Here is a 22608-nt window from a genome sequence, read left to right on the forward strand (position 1 = left end):
GAATCAAGGTTATGTAGTTAGACAACCCCATAGCTTAGACCTGAAACACTGTACTAATGAACCTTGGGGGACTTGAAGATGCAATTTAATTACCAGGAAAAGGGGAGTAATAACAACCTCCTCTGACAACTTTAAAGCGCCTGATCACAGGAGAGTGAGCTAGCTTTGTAATTAGCTGTACCAGCACTAAGGACAATTTAAACTTCAAAACTCTGGGGGGCTACAATATTTTTCTCACCTCCTGTGTTTTAATGTTGGCCTTCCACGCCCCACCGCCATGGATGTGGCTCGGCCCATTGCAGATCCTTTTTTGTTATCCTACCTTCTCTGGAGAAAGCCACCTGTCTTCTTAACAAGAGAAGGTAGTTCCCTGCCAAGACTTTTTACAAGAGCAGGTTGCCAGCTCATTGCCTTGTCGTGGAAGAACCCAGAAAAAAATGGCATTATCTCTGAGTAGATGAAGATCACAAAGGGCATGTGGACCAACCCTCCCACTTGCAAAATCCCTTCCTGCCCAGGACCCCACGTGTCACAGCTGACCTGATTTGCTGCAGCAACCTGCTCTGGCTGACTTGGCAACAAGGTTCCTTCTCCCAGGAACTTCCACTAGGATCACTCCTTCTGGTTGTGCAACTTGGGCCCTACAAAACCCGGGGGGCCACCATTCATCTCATCAGGGAGTTGTACAGTTTGTTTTTTAATATTTATTTGGCTGTGCTGGCTCTTAGTTGTAGCATGTGGGATCTAGTTCCCTGACCAGGGATGGAAGCTTTGCCCCCTGCATTGGGAGGGTGGAAGTCTTAGCCACTGGACCACCAGGGAAGTCCCTGGAGTTGTGCGGTTATCACAAGGCAGCCAAGTGTCTTGAGGAAGAGGTGCCTTTTCTAATTTGCCTCTGCCAGGACAATCAGAGGTTGAGGCTGGGCAGAGCTGGTTTTATGTATCTGCCTTACTCATTGCAGAACCTATTATTCCTGACATCCAGCACGTGGTCTGACAATGTTTACTGAAAGGGATTTAAATCTATTTCCTGGAGTCGTGCAGAACAGACTGAATCCCTCTTCTGACATGACAGGCCTTTAGGTACTTGAGGGTAGAGATCAAGTCCTTATGCCTTTTTTCCTCACCAAACAAAACCCTTCATTGCACACCAGAGGTGGTTTTTTTTTTCCCTCCTATGGTTGATGTCTTTTAAAATGCGAGTCCAGAACCACATGCAGGGTGCACAGTGGCCGGTAACTCAGGTAGAGGAAGACTCAGACCAGCACCTCCCGTGTTCAGGCGTCTGGAGTGGAGGCTGTGCTGAAGACACCTGAGACTTGGGAGGCGGCGGTGGCGACTACTGATGAACAGACACGCAAAGTTTGGAAAGGCCTCTTAAACCTGTATCAGCAATGTCCATTATTCCAGGGCCAATACTGGTCCTTTAGGACACCTTTAGGATATGGAAACTGAAGCTCAGGGGAAAATAGAACACTCTGCACTTCTCTCTGGTTTCTAGAGTGAAAAAAATTAAATGAGACAAAGCAAAATAAAAGTTTCTAATAAGCAAGGTTATTAGAAGTCATAGTTTAAAGATCTAAACTATCAGTTTTACATGCTATTCTTACCATTAGGATAGTTTCCTAAGATTCATAAAGTGGTCAAAGATTATTTAATGGTTTCATTTTGTGAGAAAATTATGTTTTAGGAGATCGTTAAAAAGCATCTTTATTCTGTGGTTTTTCATTCTGTTGCCCTCTTAGAAGCTACCTAAGCTCCTGAGAAATTACTTAGGACATGTCATTTGGGTGAGGGTTGTTTCTGGGTCGCAGTACGTGTGAAATACATTTGACTTTGAAATTATACTTCTATTTCTTTATCCAAAATGTACATTTTATGCAACCAAGGACAACAAAACACAAACATCACAACTATTGCCACCTAGAGATGATAATTTATTGTTTTACCAAGGTTGGAAGAGAACACAAAGAAAATATTTATTACAAATCCCCACCATCTCCTTCGCCGACCTCACTACTCTAACATTTCTCTGTCAGACAGCACCGGCCTCCCAAAATGGACCATTGACTATAAGTGCATATCAGTTTCATTTTCCTGCTATTTCTCATGATTGAAACTTTTAGCTCTTGGTCAAGGTTTCAAAAGACTTTTCAATGGAGGAGTTTCCTAGCTTTGACAACAACAAAAAAACCACTTTCCCTCTAAGATCCCATTACTTACCGAAAGAAGCCTTTCCAGAAATGTTAATGAGGATTTTAAATAAACAAGTTCACTTAAAAAATCATTTACTGAACATCTACCAAGCACCTGGACTCTTCAAAGACCAGTGAAATGAAAAGGCCAGGCTTGAACAGCAGTAACTTAACTCTGGGGGTGTACAAAGACAAGTGAGTTTCTTCTTTTGGTCTAATTGATTCTAAAGGAAGAAACCAGGAACTGACAAAACAGGAAAGGTTTATTTTATCCAGTCTACAGATAAACAAGACAATGCCTGAGTTAGTTCTCTATTATAGATTTAGGCTTATCGTGTTGACCTGGGTGTAATAATCTCTATTTAACTAAAAGCTAATAAAAATACATATGTTCATTTTAAAATAATTGCGAATTTTGCCTGCATATCCCACCCTTTGCCCCTAAACTCACAAATTTTCCTGTATCATCACAACCCGTTTCCTCCCACCCACCCCCCTCACATATCTGTTTTCACAGAACCCCTACAACCAGAAGCATCTCTAATATGCTTTGTCCTTGCTCGGGCGGGGCAGTGGGCAAGTACTGGTCCACAACTCATGGCCGGTCTCTCTCCTCTCCCTCCCCCAGGCTCCCCTGTTACTCTTAAGCAGCTGGAGTCTGGCTTCCGCAACCCTCCTCCCTACTCCCCTTCATGGCGCATCTGACCTTGTTGGGAGACTAACCAAAAGCAACTTGGGGGCACCTGTGGCTGCCCAGTCCGTTCCCTGGACCAAAGGAACTTGAAACCCACATCTGATGCTAGAGTGAAATCCCAGTTTCAGCATCACCTTTCAATACCTCACAAACTTACTCTTTGCATCTTAACACACTCAGCCTGACTGCTTAATGAGTGCTTGCTGAAGGGAGAAAATTTAATTTAGGACCAATTAACTTTGCTGATTGCTGTGCAATTTGAAGTGAGTCATGATTCTTTAGTAAATGGAGGTGAGAAATTCAACAATTAAAAGAAAAACCTGTTAAATAACAGACCATTGTTCAGAAGTCAATCTAATGTCCACTCTTTACCTTCCACAGTTTCAGAATAAGAGAAGAACATGAGGTTTGTGGTAACCACTATTAAACAGAACCAGACAATATGAAACTAAGTTCTCATGTTAAGACATTCTTATGTGATGTCTAAAATATTTCCCAAACTTCTGTTTGACCTGCAGAATCGGAGATGGCTTACCTCCCTATAACTTCAAGTTTGTTTTTACAAAGCTCTGAAAAGTAAAAGATAATTTCAGTTTTAGATATAATAAAAAATTAATTTGAATAGCAAAATAAGTAACTACTTTTCAATGTACAGTAGTGTGTCCATCCCAGGAATGAAACCCAAATGTTAGAGAAACTTTTTAAACAATGCTTTCTATTATATTCTCCAGCAGTAGCTGAAATGAAAATCTACTCTAACTTCTACAAAAACATCTATTTATACCACTTACTTTCCTTTTCTCTGATTCTACATTTTGCTTTGCAATCTGCAGACCTGCATTTGGTTTCCCAGTTCAGGCACCATGGCCCCCTCATCACTATTTCTGAGCAACTGCACAGAGTGGGACCACAAACACATGGCTTCTCTGGCAGGTATTGCTGTCACTGTCTGATTACGTGTTAATTCTGTTACACCAATTTACACGATGATTCTTCCATGACGGTGGTAGGATGAACCTGGTTAGCTAGCTTTAGATGAATACGTAGGACAACCAGACCCTGCAATAAAAGGTGATCAACTCTAGGATAAAGAGAAAAAAGTTCTTTCTCAGCTGTGAATCTTCTCAAGCCCTCTCTAATCATCACAAGCCAGGGGAGGTGAGTGGGATCAGGGGAGGTATAGAGGGAACACTGCAATGCCAGGGCCTGGATGCACCTGTGTCTATTTTCCAGGGAAAAGTCCATCTTCGTGTTTTCCTACCCCATGTTTTCTCAACACAGAGATGAAAGAGTTAGTGGGGGAAGCAGGATGATGCTTTACACCATTGGTCCAGGTCAAGATAGTAAGTGGTCCCCCTGGCCTTCCCAGTCCACTCCCTACTCTCAATTCATGGAGCAGACCTTCTTCCGCCCCCGACAAGCTCAGAGAACCCATTCTCCTTGCTTGAATCGGTGATCTGACAGCTAAGCGTCGAGTTCCTGGCTGTGGAACCTGCAGGTGTCTATAGCGAACTGTTCCATTTTAGTTCCCTATTCACCTGTCCCTCCTAACGAAATCTACTCATTCCTAAGCTCTTGACTTGATAAGCACCAAACTATGCAGTGTGTTTTTTTTTTCCCTCTCCTCAGTTCTGTGAATTGACTTTTTGTCTATGTCAATTTCACTACTCACTCCAAAACACTGCTCTTTTGGAGTGATGTGTTCTGTCAAATAGATTAAAATAAAAATACATTATCTGGTACAGGGTGTATACAGAGTAACAGGGGCTGGAGGTACAAAACACAGACACTGACATTACGATCATACAAAATATATAGAAGTACCCAACATTAACAATTTTTGTCAGAAATTGTACATTTTGCTATTTCTTTAGCATTTCCCCTTTTTTTCCTTCTGTGGATCCTCTGCAGTTAAGATTGAGCTTTCTCCACAGTGTTTCTGAAATTCATTACATGACTGGAACATACTGAAGGAATTCCTTTTCTGTCCAAAGCAATGAGTGCTATACATGGAAAGTTTTCCTCACATATAATATTAACAATGTTTATTTACAGTGAGCTTTCTGATGCTAAGAGCTGAAATGTGATTAAAGGCTTTGCCATATTTATCACATTTAAGAGGTTCCTTCCTGGAATGAATTTTCTGATGCCAGGTAAGATGCGAATTCTTACCTCTCAAAAGGGTCAACCTGTCTGTACATCTTTAGCACAGTTTCACTTTAAAATACTAAGTGCCCTAACATATCAAGATGCCTTATACATCTGCAGTCTTAGGCTTTAGCCTTGCCTGCCAGGATGAAGCAGAAATAAATGCCCTGCAACCTGAAGAATTTTACTTCTCTTCCTGGCAAGGTTAAGGTATATTTTTAAAAACCTCTCAAAAATGTCCACTGGGTCAGCTAGCATGCCACCAATTAACTAGAGCCCTTGAACTGTTAACAGACTTCAGCCAGTCGAGGACTTTCAATCCCAAGCACTACTTTAGATGTTGTCAGCCTTTTGGACCATGACCCAATTACTGAGCAGCTGATCAATGGATGCAATGCGAATAGTTTTAATAAACAGCAGTAGCCTGTTTTCTTCAGAAATGATGTCTTCAAACAGCTATTTCAAGGAGTCCATCTGCAGAAGACCTGGAACAATCCCCACAGCTGTCCCACAGTCTGTACAATATCCCAGGAAAATGGGAATTACATATGGGGGAACAGGTTATAATTTCCACAAAAAGAAATGATGGTAGAATTATGTTGGCATGGAGTTGTGGCTCAAAAAGGCCAATGTGGACCCAGCCATCGTTCTTTGACTCTTCAGAACAGGTGGCGCTTTGATCAGTGTCTTGAGTTAAGCACCTCACTGCTTTCAGTAGCTCCCTGGCAGCGGACGTCTTTGCTCAAACGCACCAAGTTTTCTACTTGACCATCCTTGTCTTACTCTGAAGAAAATTCCTCAAAGCAGTTTCTTCTACCTTCCCTTTTCTATCAAAAGGTAGTCAGGTTTGCCCTTCTGGAGTATCACTCCTTTTCTTAATCTGGTTGGATAGACTACTCTGGTCACCAGCTGACCTCGGTGAAACTCCCCCAAGCAACACTGATGCAGCTGCTTAGGAGCTGCAGGGAGGCTGGGGGCGGGTCCAAGTTACAGAGGCCAGAGGATTAGTGCTGCCTGGCCTGGAGTTGAGGCTACAGCTGCCCCACCTCCATGGCTCCCCATGAAGCTGACCCTGTCTCACAAGCTTGGGCTGTTGGTTGACGAACAAGTGACGGATGAGTTTTAGTTCTTGACGGAAAATCTCAAACTCTACGTGGCAGGGGGGTGGGGAGTCTCCTATCAGGAGGCTAGTCTTCAGGTGTGTTCTTAGTCTGTTTCTAAGTTCCTGCATGAGCAGTCACCCCCACCTGAAGCCCTGAGGACTTCCTATGTAGCCCACGCTGCTTGGGGCTCGTGTGTGTGTATCCAGAAATGGTCTGTTATGAGCTTCTAGAAGGGAGTGCAACCTCCTGCACAGATGGTGGGAAAGATCAAAGTTTCACAGCCTCACCCGTCTTTAGTGACGAGAAACAGAAAAGACACCGTGCAGAATGACTGCGACATACCCACCTACATTTCAGTAGGCTGGTGAGTTTCTCGGAGCAACAGACATGTTTAGTAACTGCCAGATAATGGTGTCAAATGCTTTTTCAGTTTCTGGAAGGGGTGGGGGAAAAGTGTTCCTTTTTCTGAAAAGCAACAGAAATCACATCTTCTGAACTTTATTGTTTAACGTTCCACATGATTCAGAAAGTGCTCCAATCATCACGGTGTCCAGCAGTTGACTGACAGATTCTGGTGAACATCTTTGCCATAAACGGACGTCCAACAATAGCCTAAGTGTCTTTTGTAAGATGATGACAACAAAGTCACTTCTGACATTCCCTGGTACTCGCTCTCTGATCTGGGTCTAGATAAGAGTCTATGCCGGTGGTGGACTGACACGTTTGTTTTATCTTCAAGACAAAAACAAACATGAGACTCTGGAGCTCTAGCAATGCCCTTGGCCCTGAGGGTCTCACAAGCTGGCCTGGGCTACTGTATTTCAGGTCCTCCTGACTCACGGGCCCTGTGGTGAATGTCAAAGCCCTGCTAGAAGTCAGGCCTAAGGAGCACTTCTTACATGTTCAGCACTGCGTCTAGGACTGTCCAGGATATAAATATAAATATATCCCTGACAGGAGAAGCGTCTCTTCTGGGGAGTGATGGAAACTTTCACACATGGAACAAGGAAGGATCACAGACAGTATGCAATCAAGTGCTCACTCATGGAGAGATGTGCTGAGGAGTGCGACAGCGCTTTAGGAACTCAGGGATCTCACAAAGGGAGAGAAGTTTTGAATCACAGTTGCCGTTTCAGCAGGATTTGTCTCAGTGAGGAGGACAGACCACCTACCTTTGGGACTGCTGCCTGGTGCACGTGTACTCTCCCTTTCAGGAAGAGACTGAAATCTTTGGTTTGATATGGATGAGCGCAGTCCTAGATTTCTACAGCTTTGGTAGGCTACCATTACCCGGACAGAACTTACCATATCTATGTAATTAGTTTGAGCAGCAGGTCTCCATGTAGTTTGTTCGAACTGTCCCTCTTTTTTGAGAAATAATGTTCAGCAAGATGTTGGCCAAGTAGGGTTTGCCTGTGGCAAGCAGGTTTTGGACATCGGTGTCGTTTTCACAGACACGATCTCAGTCTTTCAATTATATGGTGTGGCTGTGGAGAGTCCAAGAGTGCCTTAGAGGTACCCTCATTACTGAAAGCCTTGCTGTTTTCCCGTGTGTGTGCTTCTATCCTGTGTAGAAGTAGCATGTGGATTACATCCCAAGTTGAGCATTTCCCTACAGGGGCTTTGGAAGAACTACCGGCCCACGGACTACACAAAGGCAGAACACTGCTGATGTAGCTGGAACGATCCTTGAGTGTGATTTTCTTTATAACCTGTTTAGGCTTTTTTTTTTCTGCTCCATGGGCACAAATCTCTGAAATCATTTTAGAAACGAAAGGGGGAAATGGCTTGACAAACGCTTTACACACAGCTTTTCAGGAATGCTCCGAACGCGTCGAGGGAGGCCGGGCTGTACTCTGAGGCTCGCTCTCTGGTGTGGATTCTGTGATGCAGAGTGAGGGTCGAGCTCCGGGTGAAGGCTTTGCCACACTTCGTGCACTTATAGGGCTTTTCTCGGGTGTGAATTCTCCGGTGCAAAATAAGGTATGAGTTTCGGTTGAAAGCTTTTCCGCACTCACTACATTCGTAGGGTTTTTCCCCCGTGTGGATTCTCTGATGCTTAGTGAGGTCTGAGCTCTGGCTGAAGGCCTTCCCACACTCGTTACATTCATAGGGTTTCTCCCCAGAGTGGATTCGCTGATGCAGAATGAGATTTGAACTGTGACTGAAGGCTTTGCCACACTCGTTACATTCATGAGGCTTCTCTCCTGTGTGGATGCGCTGATGCAGGACGAGGTTTGAGTTAAGACTGAAGGCTTTCCCACACTCACTACATTCATAGGGCTTCTCTCCAGTGTGGATTATTTTATGGCGAATAAGGCTTGAACTCCGTGTGAAGCATTTTCCACATTCATCACATCTGTGGGACTTGGTTCCCGTGGGAACTTCCTCGGTGGTGGTGAAGTTGGAGCTCAGACTGAAGCTTCTTCCCAGACCCTTCCCCTTCTCCCTCGGGCCTCGCTCTCCTGTGCTGGGTTTTTTCTCCTTGACTGTAGCTGGCCCCGAGTCTCTCTTTTCTTTTCCAGCTTTCTCCTCAGGGTTTCTCTGCTGCCTTTCTACCACTCTGCCCTGATGTTCACGCTTTTCTCCGACATCTTTCTGGAATTTTCCTGCGGTCTCCCCACGTGATGCTGAGTCTTCTGCACTTTCAGCCTTTGAGGTGGACTCCTCAGTCTCATTCCTGTTTTCACAACCTGACACAATAAATAGAAAATACAAATAGCACCTTCCTCTTTTGAATATATGGTTTACTCAAGTGACACTTTCCCAGGAAGCCTCTACATACCTGCAAAATGACCTCACAGTACAAATTGTAGACAAAATAGTAGAAAAAGGGAAAAAACACAGGGATAACAGGGAGAACTGGGAAATGTGAGGGCAGGCAAAGAGTGGGAAGGACAATGCAGGGAGTGTGCAGAAGCTGGGAACAAGCAGAAGGAACAGACCAGGCGAGAAAAGAAGGGAAGGGGTGAGGCATTAAGGAACATAAGAGGTCACAACACATGGTTCTATAATTGGTCACCCAATAATTAATTTGAAAGAATCAATACACGTTAAAAAAAAAGTTTCAGTTTTAATTTATGAAATATATTTTGAAGTATTTATGAAATTAAAAAGAATCTGGCAGGTGACGTGGACCTTCAGACACATGAAACGGTTTCTCTCCACCAGGGAGAAGAGAGGTGACGTGCTCAAGTAACAGGGCTGAGGGAGAGAGGCTGGTTGTGGCATCAGTAAATGTAACTGAAACTTTCACTGACAGATGATTGAGAATTACTAAGAACAAAGAAAGTGAACACAAGTCTGGAAATGGCTAACAAAGGATGTAATTTAAGAAAACAAGATTTTACAAATGCAGAGCTGATTTGTGGTTTTAGCAACCTGCAAAAACTGGAATATATTTTTATTGCAGACTGCTATATTCTGTGTGCCACTCTATTTTTTAAGTACAGACTAAAAACTGTTCAGTACAAAAACACTATTTTATATGTTTACATTTGTCTACGGGAAAAAACCAAACAAACCCAAATCTATTCTTCATTTATTTGGCCTTAAGAAACCTTTCCAAGTGGGTGTGCACTACCTCAACACAACCACTGAAGGAGCTGAATATCTAGACCCTGACTTAGTGATGAAACTGCCATAAATAGTGACCCGATCATAAGGAAAGTGAAACTGGTCCATTCTTTTGAATTCCAAGCCTAGGTCCTTGATGATCTGGATGGTTCCCTATGTTGTAAGTTAGCAACAGATGGGTACTACCCAGCTCACAAACACAGATCAGTATTTTGGCTTAATTTTCACCTCATCCAAAGAGCAAGTATTAAGAACCGAACCCCAGCTAATCCTATGGTTCAAAACAAAACCTGAAGTTTCTGTAGTTAACATCCTCTCTTCCTAGTTTCCCTTCATTCACATTCCCCTAGCTCTCCCCAGGCAGAAGTCTCAGGAAGTGGGCTTTCTCTGTGACAGGACTGATCTGACAGTTTCCTACAGTGAAGTCTCCCAGGGGTTGAGACCTAACAGAGACAAATGAGATTGTCAGCTGCGTCACCTTGTCTTATCCAGTTGATGCCTCTGAGAACTTCTTTGTTCTTACTACACACTCAGGAGCCAGAGCTCTTCACAGAAGATCACCATTAGGTTTGGAACCTAGGAAACCTGACCCTGAGGGAGGGACAGGCATAAGGTCATGGAATTATACAGTTTTGGTGGAGCAGTGCTCATAGGACGCGAGACTGAAAACCCGTGGAAGGACACCTGGTGGGCTCAGAACAACTCCCAGGTTAGGATGAGACTGACGGTCAGTGCCCACCTGGCCATCTACACTGAAAAACAGACACTCCCCAACCCCGACAAAAGCACCTCAGTTGTAACCACAGGGAATGAAGCAGAATCCTCGCTGGTGACGGAGTAGTTGAAGAGGTAGGGAATCAAAACACAAGAGTTGCTTCTGCTTTCAAAAGACTCCCTAGAGGTAAAACTACCTAGACCTAGGAAATCCACGTGAGGTCAGGAAGTCCCAGTGCCAGGCTTTGGGATGAAATAAACAGTGTTCTCCTTCTCCATCTGGTCTGAACAAACGGGCTCGGTAGTCTAACACATCAAAGACCCCACAGCTACTGGAAAAAGAGGTAATACACTCTTATCACAAGTAATCCTGCACCCGTCTTACCCTGGGAAATCACGTTCCCATAATTCTCCTGCCTGGCGTCCCTATTGAGATTCCTCCGAGCCAGGTTCTGACATCCCCATTCCTCCAGGATGAGGGACACGGCCATGTCCTCGATCTTCACCATTGCCTGAAATAACACGAGATCCCCACACTCAGTTCCCCCAAAGCCCAGGGACAGTCCCACTGCCCGAACCTGCAGTCAGGGACGGAGGTGACTGCAGACCTACAGGATGCTGGGAAGAAAAGGCGGCCGCGCCGGGTTCCAATGGACCCCGGGGAGTGGGGCTACTCTGTGGGCCCGGGCTTCAGCAGCCAGCGTCTTGGGAGAAGACCGCCAGGAGAGCCCCAGCAAGAGGCAGACGGCAGGGACTCAAGAGGGCAGAGGGGCCCACAGCTCACCTGGGAATCTGCCGAGAACAATGCAGATGCCATCGCCTGGTCTCTGGGAGCCCCCTCAGGATGAGGGGCAGGAACGTGGGTGGCAGGGAGAGCTGAAGGAGGAGAAAGGAGCTGTGAGTGAAGCCAGCTCTGCTCTGGGTCCCCCTCAAAGAAGGGCCCAGGGCACCCTCTTCCCTGCACTAGTGTGCCTGATGTTCAACGAGGAACTGCAGACTGACAATTACAGAGACTGTAAGAAGGCCGGCGTGAGCTGTGTCTTCCCAGGACTTCTGTTCTTGGGCAGGGGGAACAAGGAGTCACAGAGGGTGAAACAGGCCCGAAGAGGGTAACGACTTGCCTGACGTCCCCTGTTGAGAGGGCAGAGCCAGAACCAGAACCAGGTTCCTGTCCTCAGCTACAGAAGTGGGTGACACTCAGCTCTTGAGTCAAGGACTTCAGATTTCCATCCAGTTGTGAAAAATTAAGTTTTAAAAATCTCTAGCAGTAATGCCTTGAAACAGAGAAGGAAGGGGCTCTTCTTATTTTTAAGTTTCTGCCAATTTTTGTCCCTCTACTTTTCTCCTTCACTTGACCAGTTTTTGGATAAAACACACACAGGGTCTGAGTGCTGATGAGATATTTCCAAGTGTATGACGGCATGGGTTGATACTCCTCTAATAAAAGACATACTCAACACAGGATCACACTAACTGCAATGCGTCAGAAAAACTGGAAAATTCTTAGGAGACTGCAAAATCAAAACCTTCCCTTGCCAAGTAATGTTAGATTTGGAAATGTTACTGGTAAACAGATGATGTTACTGTATTCCAAAGATATTAGAAAAACGATTCTGAAACAGAATTACTAAAAGCTAGAGCAAAGTGTCCAAAAAAATCAAGTACCTAGCACTCCAACCTTATAAGAGTGAGGAAATGCTATGGAAGATGATCAGCACAAAGAGGAAACTAAGAATAAGTGCATATTTACTATGTAACAACTATATATTCCAGGATTTCTAGAACTATTACTCCGGTAATCTGAAGCCCTAATCTGGCATTTAAAACCATGAATATCCTTTTCCATTTCCTAATTTCAACCCCTAGGAGGAAATAATGGGATGGGGTGGACAGTGGTGGACTAAACTTCACAGCATACTGGATGGTTCACGTGGGTTTCTCCAGCTTATGAATGCTGGCTGTCCTCCAGAACGCAATGCTTCCTTCAGCTCTATACGCCCACCCTAAACGTCACTACAAGCATACACACTGGGTAAGGACTGTGCATTTATCAGCTCTTGAACAATCATTCTTTTAGCATGTTATCATTATTTACTGATAGTCTATGTACCTACTTTGATTTTAAAACTGGATAAAATACATTAATATTTCCCTCAAAGGAAAAAAACTCATTTCTATTTATATGACTCTGAAATGATTTTTTTTGCCTCACGTTCCTCAACCAAAAACATTTTTTCCTTCCTTTTCCCATTCTTTGGAATTTCTGAAAGTAACCTAGAAAAAGAGTGCTGTTATACAGTATTTATACATTTTAAAGAAAATGAATTTATTTATTCTGGGGCTGTGCTGCGTGGCATGGAGGATCGTTTCCCTCACCACACACTGAACCCATGCCCCCTGCAGTGGAAACACGGAGTCTTAACCCCTGGACCACCAGGGAAGTCCCAAATAAAATCAATTTAAAAATGATCCTTTTACAGATAATTTATGACATACCAACTGCTGAATATATATCATCTCCTCAGGACTTTCCTGTTAAAAAAAGGTCTGCTAGACATCCAGAATGCTAACAATTCAACAAACAATATAATGTCCACCCAAGTTTATTATGCACATACCACTTACCTCCTCAGTGACACTCTTTAACTCATGAAATTGGTCTGTAGGCTGTTTCCTCTGATGTGTAGTAGTAATGACAACAGAAACAAGCATGCCTCTCTCCTACAGGCACCAACACCACAGACACATCTGATCGGTGCGTCCCTGCTTCACACCCCACGTGAAACCTGGCTTCTTACCTCGAGGTTGTAACAGACGGGGTTTCCGAGATGAATGTTTGAAATGGGACTGGGTGGGCTCATGAGGAAGGTCAAAGCTCGAGGACTCCTGCACTGGATCCAGAGGCACCATCCCCCTTGCGAGCATCTCAGGCCCATGAACTTGACCTGGGACCTGAGGACAAACGGGTTGGGCTTGTGGGTAAATTACTTTTTAAACAGGAATTTAGACAAACACAAAGACAGTAATATGCCAGTGGCTGGGCGAGGGCCAGGGCCAGAGTACTTTTTTAACAGCCAAGTGGAGCAGGATCGAAGTACCACAAAGACTATAAACACGAGCTTTAAATCAAACTCTCTCTCCGCTCTGGTGTCAGAGTCCACGTGCTGCTCACACGTCCCAGGCGTCACCTGGCCTCACCTGCTGTCCTGACAAATCCAGCTCCAGATCCTCCAGCAGGGTCACAGCCTCCTCCCCGCTGTCGGGCCGGTACTCCTGCAGCCAGGCCTGGAGCTCCCGGGGCAGGATGGAGAGGAACTGCTCGAGCACCAGCAGCTCCAGGATCTGCTCCTTGGTGTGGATCTCGGGCCGCAGCCACTGGTGGCAGAGCTCCTTCAGTCGACTCAGGGCCTCTCGAGGCCCGAACGTGTTCTGGTAACAGAAGTGCCTGAAGCGCTGGCGGAAGATCTCCGGGTCGGGCGGGGGAGACTCCTGGAGGCTGGCGTCCTGCCCCCACATGTGCTCCTCCTCATCCTCCTCTTCCACCTTCACTATCACGATACCGTCCTTCTCCTGGGCAGCCTGGGGGGACAGACCTGTGGCTTCCCTCGACTCAGCAGTCATCATTCAGGCTCAGGGACCTGACTCGATCCCAACAGGGTCTGTGCTCGTGTGCGCCCCTTTCTGTCCTGTGAGATGTCTGGTATCCGTTTCTGTACTGTTCCTGAAGAGTTAAAAAAAAAAAAAATTACTGGTACCTTTATGAAACAAACCTTTTTAAAAACAAAACAAAACAAAAGTGATACTCTGCCGTTAATACTTCATACAAGGCTACACATCCAAGCATTAAAAACGCCTCTGGGGGGAAAAAAAAGGCTTCTGAATAGTAAAGGAAAAAAAAGCCCCCAGTACCAACTGTTCCACTGTCACTTTATAGATACTGAGGTTTTGGAAGCAAACCCCCAACTGGCGAATTCTACCCTCAGGGTGTCTGCTGGAGTCCAAGCACCTTCCTTCCAGGGGGAAGGCAGGTTATGACGTCAAGTGTTTACACACTCAGCCTGGCGAGAGCTGAGAAAGGGTGCCGGGCGGGGGCTCGCAGCGGCACGTGTACGCGCTCCCGGCAGAACCCGGGGCACCCTTTTTTCGCGCTCCCGGCAGAACCCGGGGCACCCTCTCACAGATGACGCGACTGCGGCGTGGTGACCTCAGCCGCACGCTCAGGAGCGAGAGGCCGCCTGCCTAGTGGAGCCGACACTCAGGCCAGATCTGAAGGCTCGGACTTGTGACCCCCATTCAGCTACTTCTATGACTTTTGCGGGTGCCTTGGTCAGTACAAAATGATCCACTTTGAATAAGGAAAATGTCAGAGTGCCTATTTCTATTTTAAAAGTGAGAGAAAATAGACCACTTTTAATGTACAAATGGATACTAACAAGCTCACTTGGTCTAAACGCTGAACATGTTCACAAGAGACAGTATCGGGGGGTGATGCAGGGGCAAAATGGGTCAAACGACACAAACTTCCTGTTATAAAATAAGTCAGTCCTGGGGATGGAGTCACAGCGTGGTGACTCCAGTTAATACTGTGCTGCATGTTTGAAAGCTGCTGCAAGAAGTTCTTAAAAATTCTCTTCAAATGAAAAAAATGTAACTATGGTGACAGATGTTATCTGGACTTACTGGGATCACTTGGCAATATACAGAAACACTGAATCATTATGTATCTTGAAACTAACCTTATGCTATATATCAACTACATCTTAGAAAAGAAAAAGCAGCTTTAGAGATTCTTGCAGAGAAACTACAAGAAGGGGAGACACTAGGAAGGCAAACACACACAAACAAGAAAATGGCATGGCGGAAGCTTCTGTCTACAGCAATTTTTAACTCAGCCAGGTTAGAAGGTGAAAACCAATGTGGATCTAAATGTAACAAGAAGTCAACCAACAAGTGAAAAAGTTAAAAAAAAAAAAAAGAAAAAAGTATGAGGAAGGAACTATTAGTTGGTTGTTACATAATTTTAACCACTAAAACTGATACTTAGCATCCTTGAAACTCCTTACTGTCTACACATTTTAAAAACTTGGAAATATTCCCTAATTTGTTTAAGAACTTCCAAATGAGGATTTTTAGTGGGTCTTAAGCCTGTTTGTTAAAATTATAAAACATCTTTTGATTAGTTTGTAAGAAGAGATGATATAAAGGCATGGAAAAATGGAGATGTAGAAGGTGAATTTCAAAGAACAAAAACTGAAGAGGGTTGGTGGACAGGAGCAATCACGAGTTACTAAGCAGACGCAAAAATGTATTTCTTTCATCTCAATTGACAAACCTTTGTGAGGCATCGTTTTCACCTCTACAGCCATCAAAATTAAGCATCAAGTTCAATTGAGTTTTAGAGACAGCATCCGTCTGTATCAAAATGAGATAAGCCAATAGTTTTATTAAACTAACAAAACATTTTTAATTACATGACTTTCACTAAAAAATTATTAGCAATTTTGGTGGAAAACAGATCATGTACATTTAAAGCACAAAATTATTTTAGAAAAGCACAACTTACTGTATTTTTTTTTAATTATACAAAATGCTGGTATAATAATATATGTATGTAACTTTTGTAAACAGTTTTTACGGACAGGATTGTGTGACTGGAAAAGTTTGGACATGACTGTTCTAAACAAAGATTATGATTTTAATCTGAGGCTTATAACAGGATTCATTTTTTCTTTCTTTGGTCCCTAATAAAAAACAGAAATTGTTCTTAAAATAGCAGCTTATAATTACAATAAAGAACATTACATTCAAAAAGGCTCTCTGCATAAATATAAAAAGAATGTGGGAATTAAGTCATTTCTCCAATACTTTAAACTGGTAAAAGTCCTGTTGTAAACCATCTTCTAAAAAGCAAGAGAATTCCAGAAGAACATCTACTTCTGCTTCACTGACTCTGCTAAAGCCTTTGACTGTGTGGATCACAACAAACTGTGGAAAATTTTTAAAGAGATGGGAATACCAGACCACCTTACCTGCCTTCTGAGAAATCTGTACACAGGCCAAGAAGCAACAGTTAGAACTGGACATGGAACAACAGACTGGTTCCAAATTGGGAAAGGAGTACATCAGGGCTGTATATTGTCACCCTGCTTATTTAACTTCTATGCAGAGTACATCATGAAAAACAGGGCTGGATGAAGCACAAGCTGGAATCAAAATTGCCGGGAGAAATATCAACAACCTCAGATACGCAGATGACATCACCCTTATGGCACAAAGTGAAGAGGAACTAAAGAGCCTCTTGATGAAAGTGAGAGAGAGAGAAAAAGCCAGTTTAAAAACTCAACATTCAGAAAACTAAGACCATGACATCCAGTCCCATCACTTCAGGGCAAGTAGATGGGTAAACAATGGACTGATGCTGAAGCTGAAACTCCAATACTCTGGCCACCTGATGCGAAGAACTGACTCATTTGAAAAGACCTTGATGCTGGGAAAGATTGAAGGTGGGAGGAGAAGGGGACAACAGAGGACGAGATGGTTGGATGGCATCACCAACTCAATGGACATGAGTCTGAGCAAGCTCCAGGAGTTGGTGATGGACAGGGAAGCCTGATGTGCTGCAGTCCATGGGGTCACAAAAGTCAGACATGACTGAGCAACTGAACTGAACTGACCCATTCCTTCAGACTTGTTTTGCACTCCACGCCCTTGCTGGGGAAATATATTTTGTTTTTCAACTTCAGAGCAACTTTACCTAGAAAGTCCTTGGTTACAAGTATTCAATTTCCTAAGCATTTCTGAAGATTTATCATACGCAAGGGCTTCCCAGGTGGCACTGTGGTAAAGAATCTGCCTGCCAATGCAGGAGATTCGGGTTCGATCCCTGGGTCAGGAAGATCCCTCAGAAAAGGAAATGGCAACACACTCCAAAATTTTTGCCTGGGAAATCCTATGGACAGAGGAGCTTGGAGGGCTACAGTCCACAAGGTCGCAAGAGTCAGACATGACTTAGTGACGAAAACAACACAAATACACATGGTGTCACCCTAGGCTGAGGGGAATAAAAAGATGAGAAGCGTGATTCCAGTTTTTACACAAATCATTAGAGTACAGAGCAGATGTTCCAACAGTTCTAAGGAGGTTTCAACGTGAGTGCTGGGGCAGCCCCGAGGCAGCTTCCAGGAAACGGCCCCCATGGAGCTGGAGCATCAGAAGAGCCAGGACCTGAACAAGAGGCAGCAAGCAGGGAGTCCAAGAGAGCACTCTTTTGGCTGGCTTTCTCCCAGCTGGGAGGCTAAATAACTCCTGTAAGGCTTGGTCTCTTTCATTTCATTCGGAAAAGTGGGAAAAAAGAGTATCTTTTCCAGCTATGCCAGAACCGTCTTCCACCATCCCAATATCCAGGTTCCACATCTCCTGCCGACACTAGTGCTTCATCCCCACCCAGTTTGTCTTGCTTCCATTTCTCCCCATTCCAACACGAATAACATACCAAGGTCAACGAAGTATTGCCAAAGTCTGCTGCTGGTCACTCCCGCCTTCCCCTCAGTTACTCTCCGTGAATCCTTAATATCTACTGACTTAGCGTTCAAACAACACACTCCGCTGGACTTTCCACTTCCATTACTTTTCTCTTAGTAGTAGTGATCCCTTCTATTTCAGCCTATTCTGCCCATTAACGTTCCTGTTAACATAACACCCATTAACTTGGGGTGTGACTTTGCATCTTTACTCCTTTGCTAGGACAAATCTCCCACCTTTATCAACCTCAACTGGTCAAATTTCACTCACCTTCAAGATGTTTCCTGACATTCCAAATTAAAGACGATATCTTCCTCCTTTGAACACTGTTGGGACTTTCTCTGTCAGGCATGTCTACTCTCCTTGTATTACCATTACCTGAGTTTCTATCACCACCTCCCAACTAAACATTAAGCCCCTCGAGGACAAGGACTCTTGTTCACTTTTCTTCCAAAGAACTGAGCAGACCTTAATTCTGTTAAATTGGAGAGAAGAAATAAGAACAACTATTTCAGCTCCCCTTGTCATCTTACTGCCTTCAGTGGCAACTAGGGATCAGCTGGTCCATGAACATCTCATTCACTCAGACTGAGAACTTCATCTCTGATTCCTTTCCCCTTACGTAAGTACATTCATCTCCAAGCACCAGGGAGATGCAATTCTTTGTTCACACTTATTTTTGTATCTAGTTCTGTGAAGAATGGCTTCCTCTCTTTGGTTCCCTACCTTCATTTTCCTCCTCTCCTTCACAATTCGTCTCCAACCTTGCTCTCAAGATTCTTCTTCCTAAAACTGCATAGAGCCTTGCAATCCAACACTCCCCAGCACGTGGTCCCAGCGTCCCCATCAAGCTTCATTTCCCATCAATTTCTTCCCCTCCCCTGCATGAACCTTATCCATCCAGCAAAATGACTCTACTCCGTATTTCCTAAATGTCTTATACTTTGACTGTCATCCCTTTCTCACATCATAATGCCTGGGATTTCCCTCCCAGTCTTCACTGCCTTTTCAAATCCTCCTTATCCTTCAGAGCTAAGCTGAAATGCCACTTGCCCCTCATCTGTTCAATTCAAGAAGCCTCTAGTAGGCATAATAGTAAGAACCAATGTTAACTCTGGTCTATGTACCAGGCATTTCACACTACACTCTTAGAAGGTAGGTACAATTGTGGTCACAATGTATAACAATGAAACTAAGGTTGATAGATGTTAAGGAACACTCATGGTCACAGAGCAATTAAATGGTTAAGTCAGGATTTGAAATGAGTTCTGTGAGACTCAGTTCAGGTTCCAACCATCACACCAAACTCACTTAAGCAATGGGACAAACCCTGTTATAGTCAAAGCAGCACAAGCTGGAACACCTGAATTCCAGTCTCCTCGGATGAGTAAGTTACTGTCCCTGGGTGAGTTATTGAACCTCTCCTACAGCCAGTATCTTTATTTGTCAAACAGGGGGAGGGTAGGATCAGAGGAGCAGACAACTATCTCTGGGGTCCCTTTGAGTGTAAACCATTCTGACACACTATCCGATACAGATAAGATTACCCCCCCGTAACTGGTTCTCACCAAAGGTAAATACAAAAGATTTTCTTACAAAAAAGGCTTGGAGTTACAAGCTCACTTTATTTCAGAGGCTATTTTCTAAACAGGCCAGTTATCTTTTCCAGGGTATAGTCTTGACATTTTAAACTGCCCCCTCCCCCATTTTTGAGAAGCACTCTGAAATGTTTTAAAACAGGAAAAAGCTACCTTTAAAAGATAACTAGGAAAAAAAGAAAAAAAAGATAACTAGGTATCCTGAGAATTCCAAAAGAATACTGATACTCAGAATAAAAAGGAAAGATTTAACATAACACTCATCTGTATTTAGATACAGTATAAAGTTAGCAAAAATTTAAAAGCTTAGATCAAGCAGAGAATCAGCAAAAACCTAAGGTATTGATTAGTGAGCCTCCCTGTTTGTATTTTAAGATTGGTGAAAACAGCCTGAAATAATGAACAAGAATCATGCATATTAATTCAGAGACAATACAAACTTGGAGAAACATTCTGGGGCAAATTATCATCATGGTTCCCTAAGAAATAATGCTATTTCTCCACATGTGGCTGGCAAATACAGTAACAGGGCTTTGTTGACTGGTCACAATGAATCCTCCACAATTCAATTCAACAAGTATTTATTGACCACCTCCAATCCGCCTAGCAATGGCCTGTACAATAAATGCTTTCTTTGGTCTCAGGCCATGTAACAGCCGCTCTCTATAATGAAAGTATCTTATTGTCTACTGGAGGCACTGTAGGAAGGGGAGGGCAGGGGGCAGTGTCAGGCTGAACTGTAGCTGAATTTTTCAATTACAATGACTAAAGCAAATAATCTCAAAGTTGGAGGGGCCTTTGGAAAAAACCTAATCTGATGGATGACAGAACTCAGAGTTGGCAGAAGTGTCCTGTCTTATCCAAGGTCACTCAGTTAATCAGTCTCCTAATGGTCCCGTGCAATTGCCACAAATTCCTTTCACTCTTCACCCTTCCAAGTCAGGCAGAGTAACTACTACCCAGAAATAAAAAAGGCACCTAATCTTCCGGACGGCTCGTTTTCGAAAGCCTTCGAAATATGCCCTAAAGCTGAGAGAGTGGGACGTACGTATTATCTCTCTTAGACCAGAATCACTTCTCCATCCACTCAGACTAGGCTTCATACGCTCTTTAATCACCGCTTGGGGGACAGGGTGAGGAGAAGCAGGTGATCTGGAAACACGTTCTCGGCATCTTGAAACGTGTCCGTTTCTCATTTTCACCTGAGATCTTTCAAGGACCCCGAAAATTAAAAAAACAAACAAACAAAAAAACCTCTCACTGGAATAAAAAGCAAATGGCGACTAAAGCCTAGGGAAGGAAAAATAACCAACAGGGGTCGGTTCGCTAGCGACCCGGTTCTCAAAAACATCAAGCGAAGACGACGACGTTGCAGGTGAGGGCCCGAAAGGGGCCCGCAGACAACCGTTCCCCCGGGTCTCCCAGGACCTCCTGCCAAGGTCCGAGGCCCTATCCCTGCCTGGGCCCCCGATGGGGCGGAGTCGGCTACCCCGGGGGACGGCGCTGCCTACGGCCCGGCCTGAGGAGGGGACAGGGGCACGGACTCGCTGCTCGCGACGCCCGGGTCGCCAGGAGAGGACCCCGGGTTCGCAGCTGCAGAGCCCACCCCCACGCACACACCCCTGCGGCCCCGCCCGCTCCCTCAGAGGCCGGCCCCAAATCTCACCGTGAGCCCCGGGAGCGGCTGGGGGCGCTGGGCGAGAAAAGGGAGTTGACTCTGGGGCTCAGGCCGGCCGAAGGGCGCCGCGCTCAGCTCCAGGCCCTCCTGACGCCTCGACACAGACACAATGAGTCACAAAGGCCGGAAGTGTGTCAGCACCTCGCCTTCCGGGACTGCGCCGCGCTTCCGGGTCCTCTCTAGGAGGGCGGGAGGATTCGACATCTCGGTTTCCCCAATGCTGGACATGTCTACTGCCCTGCACTGGTGCAGCCTCCCGCTTTGGGGGTCCCCTCCCGCAGTCTGTGCGCCCCCAAGTTAGGGCTGGGGACGAAAGGATTGTGTCTTTTCGAGATACAAACAGACTGTCCAACTCTGACACCAGTCCATCTGATAATTCGATTTCTCCTTTTTCACCTCGGGCAGTCCTTGTAGTAATTAGAGTTATTATCAAGCAATAATACTGAGTAATTGTATGTTTGTGGCAGAGGAGCTGAAAGAACGATGTACACAGAGGAGATCAAAGTTAAGCCATGGGTGGCTCAGTTTCACAAAACTATGTTGGTAGTTCCTCTCCAGCCCTGAAGGTGTCTGCCAATTGAGTGGGTGGTATTTTCAAATACTTGGCTTGTGAATAAAGAACGTCTTTCTATGCCCAAGCTAGTCATAAGGTTCTATGTTCTGCTCATGTGATATATACTATTATAGCAATTTAAAAGACGTTTTCAGAATAATAACAGGCACTTTTGCCTTCAAGGTGCTTTCACAACCTACAACGATTATGGCCTTCACCTGGCAAGATAAGACAGAAGTAATACTCTACCTGCTGAGCAAGAGCACCCACAGACTTTAATGATTGTGACTTTGCTCTATATTCCAAGGCAAGTTCTGGGGAGAGACTGAACTTAGTAGTTTGGCTGTATGACTCCTATAGTTTGAAGAGTACTTTGAAAAAATATTTGAAAACTAAAAGTCAATTACAGTATTGTTAAATGAAAAGTGCAAAATGGAGAAAAGTAATCACTTATAATCCTTCCACCCTAACCCAATTATGATGGGTTTATCTCTTTCCTATCTGTTTTCGTATATATGTGTGTGTGTATGTGCTAAGTTGCTCCAGTCATATCCAACTCTTTTTGACCCTGTGGACTGTAGCCCACCAGGCTCTTCTGTCCATGAGATTCTCCAGGCAAGAATACGAGTGGGTTGTCATGCCCTCCTTCAGGGGATCTTCCCAACCCAGGAATGGAACCAGTGTCTCTTACATCTCCTGCATTAGCAGATGAGTTCCTTACCACTAGCACCACATGGGAAGCCCTTCCCTATGTATATATTTTTATTTATTATTTTAAATATGGTTCAAAATTATAGATTGTATTGGATAGGTGGCTGATATGTTTGA

At 44.5% G+C, this 22608-nt stretch overlaps 2 protein-coding genes across 4 annotated transcripts in view; both read right to left on the reverse strand.

Moving 5' to 3' along the window:
- The window catches only part of LOC122432838 (60S ribosomal protein L12-like), a 144937-nt gene that overhangs the window by 105219 nt on the left and 17110 nt on the right, over window positions 1-22608 (reverse strand). The gene's annotated exons all lie outside the window — the stretch shown is intronic.
- ZKSCAN1 (zinc finger with KRAB and SCAN domains 1) lies at window positions 1917-21371 on the reverse strand. Of its 2 annotated transcripts, XM_043455020.1 has the most exons (7): window positions 21216-21367; window positions 15763-15842; window positions 13629-14151; window positions 13229-13382; window positions 11215-11306; window positions 10816-10942; window positions 1917-8833 (listed from the first exon to the last, which is right to left on the reverse strand). In XM_043455020.1, exons 3-7 carry the CDS (start codon window positions 14052-14054, stop codon window positions 7941-7943), a joined length of 1692 nt encoding a protein of 563 aa, XP_043310955.1. In that variant the 5' UTR covers window positions 14055-14151; window positions 15763-15842; window positions 21216-21367; the 3' UTR covers window positions 1917-7940. The 2 variants fall into 2 exon arrangements, with proteins under 2 accessions (XP_043310955.1, XP_043310954.1); XM_043455019.1 differs by lacking the exon at window positions 15763-15842 and having other exon boundaries at window positions 21216-21371.

Source organism: Cervus canadensis, chromosome 32, assembly GCF_019320065.1.
Source record: "Cervus canadensis isolate Bull #8, Minnesota chromosome 32, ASM1932006v1, whole genome shotgun sequence".
In the NCBI taxonomy this organism is placed as follows: domain Eukaryota; kingdom Metazoa; phylum Chordata; class Mammalia; order Artiodactyla; family Cervidae; genus Cervus; species Cervus canadensis.

What these genes read in the sequence shown, in the direction of transcription:
- ZKSCAN1 (XM_043455019.1), bottom strand. Translation starts at nt 14,054, where the DNA reads ATGATGACTGCTGAGTCGAGGGAAGCCACAGGTCTGTCCCCCCAGGCT. An exon ending in TGGATTTGTCAGGACAGCAG is followed by an intron (nt 13,383 to 13,628) that starts GTGAGGCCAGGT and finishes GTTTGTCCTCAG; the next exon opens with GTCCCAGGTCAAGTTCATGG. An exon ending in TGTTCTCGGCAGATTCCCAG is followed by an intron (nt 10,943 to 11,214) that starts GTGAGCTGTGGG and finishes GTGTTATTTCAG; the next exon opens with GCAATGGTGAAGATCGAGGA.